The 6,138-nt window shown below is 52.9% G+C and overlaps 1 protein-coding gene across 1 annotated transcript; it reads left to right on the plus strand.

Annotated features, from left to right (window-relative positions):
- The first annotated feature begins 1,848 nt into the window (after positions 1-1,848).
- On the plus strand, positions 1,849-3,933 carry THAP11 (THAP domain containing 11). The gene has a single exon (XM_045814993.2). It carries the CDS (start codon positions 2,270-2,272, stop codon positions 3,218-3,220), a length of 951 nt encoding a protein of 316 aa, XP_045670949.2. The 5' UTR covers positions 1,849-2,269; the 3' UTR covers positions 3,221-3,933.
- The last annotated feature ends 2,205 nt before the right edge of the window (positions 3,934-6,138 follow it).

Here is a 6,138-nt window from a genome sequence, read left to right on the forward strand (position 1 = left end):
TTGAAACAGGTAGGAACAGAAATCTATCAGTAATAGTAGGACAATGAATATACAAAATAACAGATAACAATAATCTTTAGCTTAATTTTGTCTCTACTGCACACATTTTATAAACATTTAATCATATAACAAAGTGTATATTCATGTTTTTACTATTGTATATTCACCCAAATGAATGCACATCTTTCACCATGGACTGCATTTCTGAGTTTGAAGGGGTTCAAGCTGTGGACCTCAGCTGCATAGGCCAGGAAGAATGGGACTTTTTCCTGTTATGGGTCTGTGAAGCCCATGCCAATAATCATAGAGCACATTGATTGTAAATAGAAAATGCAATGGTGATGTTTGGATGTTGAGGCCAGACAAATAGTTCACTTCCTATTGTCCTGTAATTTTCTAAAACATTTTAAGATGGGTTCCTTTTATAATAAAGCACTTAAAAAAAAAGTAACAGTTAACTTAGGGTGTTATATTTTTTCTTTCACAAGCTTTTAAATTGCCAGGTCTTTTTTGTTTTTATGTCAAATAATTAGAAATAGTATATACTCGGCTTCAATTTCATACCCATGGTGTGTAATCAGGAGGGAAAAAATGAGAAGGGAGAGTCTGGAGAAAGGGTGAAGAAAGGCAAGAAGTGGGAGAAAGGGGGAACTCAGCAAAAGGAGGGCTAGCTTGCAGGTAAATCCCAGAAACAACTTCCTAGCCTTCCCCCTGGTTTTCCACAGCCTCTCTTGCCCTTTAGAACAAAAATTTTCTCCATAGAAGTTGGGGATTGGGGAGGTGTCTCGTTACAATACAAATTCTGTCCGTCCTCTGGTTCAACACTCTTCAACAGCTCCCAGTCGTTGGCAGAATTAAATCCCAAATCTTTTCACTTAGCCCAGTTCGGTATCTTTCAGTGCTTCAGCTACCCAGCCTGTCCTTTCCTAGGCTTTTTAAGGGCCTAGTCTAGTTCTTTCCTCAGGGCCAGCTACTCCCCGCCTCACTCAAGCTTTTCACCGTTTTTTCTTTTTTTTCTTTTTTTTTTAAAGATTTTATTTATTTATTTATTTGACAGAGACAGCCAGTGAGAGAGGGAACACAAGCAGGGGGAGTGGGAGAGGAAGAAGCAGGCTCATAGCGGAGGAGCCTGATGTGGGGCTCGATCCCAGAACACCGGGATCACGCCCTGAGCCGAAGGCAGATGCTTAACCGCTGTGCCACCCAGGCGCCCCTCACCGTTTTTTCTTCCTTGGCCTCCGCTTCCCATTTTCTCCTGTCCTGTTCATTAGTTTGTAGCACTTATTTCTGTGATTAGACATCCACTCCGGTGCATTCACATCTATTATCTAAAAGTCGGACCCTCATCCCTTTGGGTAGTCAGTCTTGGTAGGTCGAGCTCCTTCAGCAAGGTTTCCAACTCACTGCACGGTACCCGCCACACAGTAGGCACCTACTGGTGACTGTGTTTAGGTGAGTAAATGAGTCAACTCAAGCGGCTGAATTAGGCGAGGCCTCAACGCAGAGAAAGGGGCTCCTGAGGTCTTTCTGGACACTGAAGCGCAGGTCCCGCACCCAGTCCCCGCGGGAATGCCACCGACTCACAGCCTCCAGGATTAGAGAAGCGCTTCCGGCCGACACACAACCTCACCCAAATCCTAGTCCCCTGTAACCTGACCTCTCCCTTAGGTGGCGCTCCAGGCCGCAGCCGCCGAGTTCAGCGCACGGCATTGCGGGAAGCGTAGTTTCCATAAGCAAACGCCCAAGGCGCTTGCGCACTACAGAGGCGCGCGCCTCCCGATCCTCCCCCTTAGGATTCCGGGTCCTTGTGAAGGGCGGTCCAGGCGACAGCGTTCCAACCGAATACGCCTCTATAGTCGGCCGGGGATAAGCCGGGTGGGGGTAAGAATCTGTTCTGCGTGGGCCGTCACGGTGCCCTGGAAAGCGGCCGGAATAATCATATCCCCGCTCCGGAAGTGAGCAGCTTCTGGCGCGGTGCATTGTGGGGGGCGTAGTCCTCCTTCCCAGGCGGTCCTTCGCGGCGTCCCCGGGGCCGACTCCGGAGCGCAGGCGGGCGGCCGGGCGGGCGGCGCAGCGCGGGCCGGCGGGAAGCGTATTCTGGGCACGGGACGCCGGGTTTGGCCGGCCGCGGCGGGCGGCAGTAGTGGGAGGCCGCCCAAGGTCCCGCGCGGCGCCGCCCGTCGAGGGGCGGGCGGCGGCAGACCGACCGGGCCGTCGAAGGGCTCAGGAGGCCAGTGGGCCGGGCCGAGTCGGGCCGCGCGGCGCAGCCATGCCAGGCTTTACGTGCTGCGTGCCGGGCTGCTACAACAACTCGCACCGGGACAAGGCGCTGCACTTCTACACGTTTCCCAAGGACGCTGAACTGCGGCGCCTGTGGCTCAAGAACGTGTCCCGTGCTGGCGTCAGTGGGTGCTTCTCCACCTTCCAGCCCACCACGGGCCACCGTCTCTGCAGCGTCCACTTCCAGGGCGGCCGCAAGACCTACACGGTGCGCGTCCCCACCATCTTCCCGCTGCGCGGCGTCAACGAGCGCAAAGTAGCACGCAGACCCGCGGGGGCTGCAGCTGCCCGCCGCAGGCAGCAGCAGCAGCAGCAACAGCAGCAGCAGCAGCAGCCGCAGCCGCAGCCGCCGCCGCCGCCGCCACAACAACAACAACAGCAGCAGCAGCAGCCGTCGCCGTCAGCCTCCACTGCCCAGGCCTCCCAGCTGCAGCCGAACCTGGTGTCTGCCTCTGCTGCTGTGCTTCTCACCCTTCAGGCCGCTGTAGACAGCAGCCAGGCTCCGGGGTCCGTGCCCCCAGCGCCCACCACTCCCACCGGCGAAGACGTGAAACCCATCGACCTGACCGTGCAAGTGGAGTTCGCCGCTGCAGAGGGCGCAGCCGCCGCAGCCGCCGCGTCGGAGCTAGAGGCTGCTACGGCAGGGCTGGAGGCCGCAGAGTGCCCTATGGGTCCCCAGTTGGTGGTGGTGGGGGAAGAGGGCTTCCCTGATACTGGCTCCGACCACTCATACTCCTTGTCGTCAGGCACCACGGAGGAGGAGCTCCTGCGCAAGCTTAACGAGCAGCGGGACATCCTGGCGCTGATGGAGGTGAAGATGAAGGAGATGAAAGGGAGCATCCGCCACCTGCGTCTCACCGAGGCCAAGCTACGAGAAGAACTCCGCGAGAAGGATCGGCTGCTGGCCATGGCTGTCATCCGAAAGAAGCACGGAATGTGAATGGCTCCCCCTTCGGCTTGCTGGACTCCTGGACCCCTCTCAGCCCACAGGGACCTTAGGCCGCTGCTGTTGAACTCCCCTATACTCCTGGGGCACTGGTTGACAGTACTGAAGCTTAGGGCAGCTGGACTCTATTGCTGGTGACCTGGCACCCTCTCTTGTTTTCTTCTGAAGCAAGGTCCTGAAGTCTGGGACCTCAGACTCTGCACAGGTGACACCAGCAATTATGACTTTGACCCCCACTCCCCACCTCACCCCCAGTTTATGTTGCAGGTTCTGGTTAAGCAGAGGCTTCAGAACCACTGAACTTGAAAATTACCATTCAGGATGCAGGTTGGATGCCCAAGACTATAGGTTTGGGAAGACAACACCTTGAGGTTGGCCAGCATTGAGAGAACTCTTCTGTGTGTAGTGATAAGAGATCCAAGTAACATCAGTTCTCCTTTTCGTGCTTTTCCTTCCCAGGTGTAGCCTGTGATTCTGATGGGAACTGGCAGATCTGTGCCTCTGCCAATAAGGACCTCCCTCCCCAGGAGGCCATCTACAATGGGATCTAGGTGACCTGCTGATGAAGATCCAGCTTGCCAGGGACTTAGGTTTATCCTGTTATGTTTGCTACTGGTTACAAATTCTATTTTCTGTACAATTAGTCAGACTAAAGTTTTCACTGTGTTTGTTTGGCAAAACGAATTAAAGAGAAAGTAAGGTTTTAATTTGGGTTTCGCCATTTTATTCTTATAAAGACTCATTTCAGTATCCCTGAAAGGTGGGGAAGTAGACCTCCCAACAGGTCTCTACCTTAGGTCTCAAGGACCAGGCTATTCTGAGAGTAGAAATGCTTCATTGACCATGTTTGTCCATAAAGGGACCCTGAGCACATGGACCGTGGCCTCATAAGGTTCTCACAGTTCTGGCCCAGCCCACTCCAAAGAGTTTGGAAACTGCACCAAATGGTCCCAGTTTGCCGTGGGTTAGGAGAAGGAGCAACTGAGAACTAAACCAAATTGTGACTGCTCACTTCTCTTGAGGGTTTTGAATTCCTCATGAATTTTCACCTGCGGTTGAATTTCACTCACCATTTTAGCCGTAGTACAGTGGCACACATGGGCTTGCAGTTACTTAGTGAAGATCACAGCTGGAACCAGCCATGCTTCCTGCACACATAAGAACTCTTGTATAGATAGATACCTTGGCCTTGGTACGTTTTCATTGTGAAGTACTTGGGATTTGTGACCCCTTGACTCATTCTCTTGGCTGTTTCTATTCTTTAGATAAGGTAGGGGTGAGGTGACATTTTTATGTATAGGTCCAAATAATTTAGTAGCCAGTGGGGAAAGGCAAGCCTTTAAAGCTAGCCCTATTTACTATGGGTGCTTGGGCACAAATGGACATTTCCTGGGCTCCAAAAAAAAATGAATCCCTTCTCTTACTTTAGAAAAAGCCACTTCCCTGGAGGCTTTCCCTGTATCTGTGAACTGAAATGATAAATGTTTCTCTAGTCTCTGATCTCCTCCTGGCCCCTTGGTACTGACTTGAGAAACAAACAAGTCTCTGGTGGGGAAGAGGGGTGGAGTATAGGTTGTATAGGTGCTTGGTTGGGGAAGGGATTGGATGTCTGCCTTCCCAGTGTTAGTTCTGGCTAATCATAAATAAGGTGATGGAAACACAGCATTGCCCTTCCAGGCCAGCTGGGAGTGAAGCCGTTTGTGGGCAGCTATTGAGCCACTCTCTCACATGTCCCCACTCTCCACTAGGAGTGAGGGCTTTCGCAGACTCAGTCTATGCTGTGTAGTGTATTCTAGCTCCTGTTTGTTGAAGGCACACTTTCTGCTTTGGCTCACTCGGACCTCTCAGCAGCACTCCCAGGACAGGCTCTGGCCAAGACTCTGGTGTCCGGGGGATGTTATGTGCATACAGTCTATCCAGGGGGTGTTTTAGCTTCTTGGGGGTGGGGGAATGACTGCTCAGAACAAGGGCGGTCCCAGATGCACCACAAACAGGACAATGCAGAGCTCTCACTGGCTAAGCAATAAGCATCTAGTCAGGCAAATTAGTGCAGACCTGGTCTTACCAGCCATCCCCAGCAAGTGAGTGAGTGTGTGTGTGTATAGGTGAAGGTGCAAAACTTATGGAAGAACAGGAGTACTGAGATCTCTGGCCAGGAGGGAAAGCTGGAGCTGCCAGGATAGTATTTTCCATACCTGTGGTCCACCTGGGTTAGCTGCAGAGCACTTCCCCAACAGGCATGACTTAGACACAGGCTTTCAGATGTTTGCATTGCTCAGGAAACGATGGAAATGGGTGATGAAAGGGCAACGGGTGGGACACAGATCATTGACAATCTGGTCGCTTAAATCACGGGAAATTTTTGGGTGAGCCAGTTCTCTTTTCTCGTTAATAGAAATGAAACTCTTAGCTGCCCTGCCTGATACAAAAATAAAAACAAACAATAAAAAACTTATGAGAATGTTTTTGGAAACCCCAAATGTACAAGTGTAAGAGTAATCATGTCTCCAGCTGAGCCCCATTTGAGCATTTGAGTCTCCAGCCCAAAGGAAAGGCTCGACAGCTCGAAACCAGCTTTGGGCCGGGCAGGGCGCAGGAATGTTGGGACAGCAGACACTACGGGTTCCGCCCCGGCTGGCTTTAGAGCACCGCTCGGAAGAGATGAAGGGAGGGGTGGGGGGGTGGCTAGAGCACCAAAGGGGAGGAGAGTTCGGGAGCGGAAACAGCCCAGGGGCCCCGGGAGAGGCGGCTGGGCCTGCTTAGGGCCAGGCCGGACTCCCACGGAGGCGGGGACTGCTCCAAACCCCAGCGCAGTCTGGGCGGGGCTGGACCAGCTGGGACCTGGCGACAACTGAGCCCTGACCCTTGCCTGGCTCCAACCTCGGGCGTTCCAGAGGCTTCCGCTAGACCAC

The sequence above is a fragment of the Ursus americanus genome, chromosome 21 (genome assembly GCF_024610735.1).
Source record: "Ursus americanus isolate L20-20 chromosome 21, mUrsAme1.1.p, whole genome shotgun sequence".
Classification (NCBI taxonomy): domain Eukaryota; kingdom Metazoa; phylum Chordata; class Mammalia; order Carnivora; family Ursidae; genus Ursus; species Ursus americanus.

Bases quoted from the DNA above. Each gene is read 5' to 3' on its own strand.
- THAP11 (XM_045814993.2), top strand. From the start codon at position 2,270: ATGCCAGGCTTTACGTGCTGCGTGCCGGGCTGCTACAACAACTCGCAC.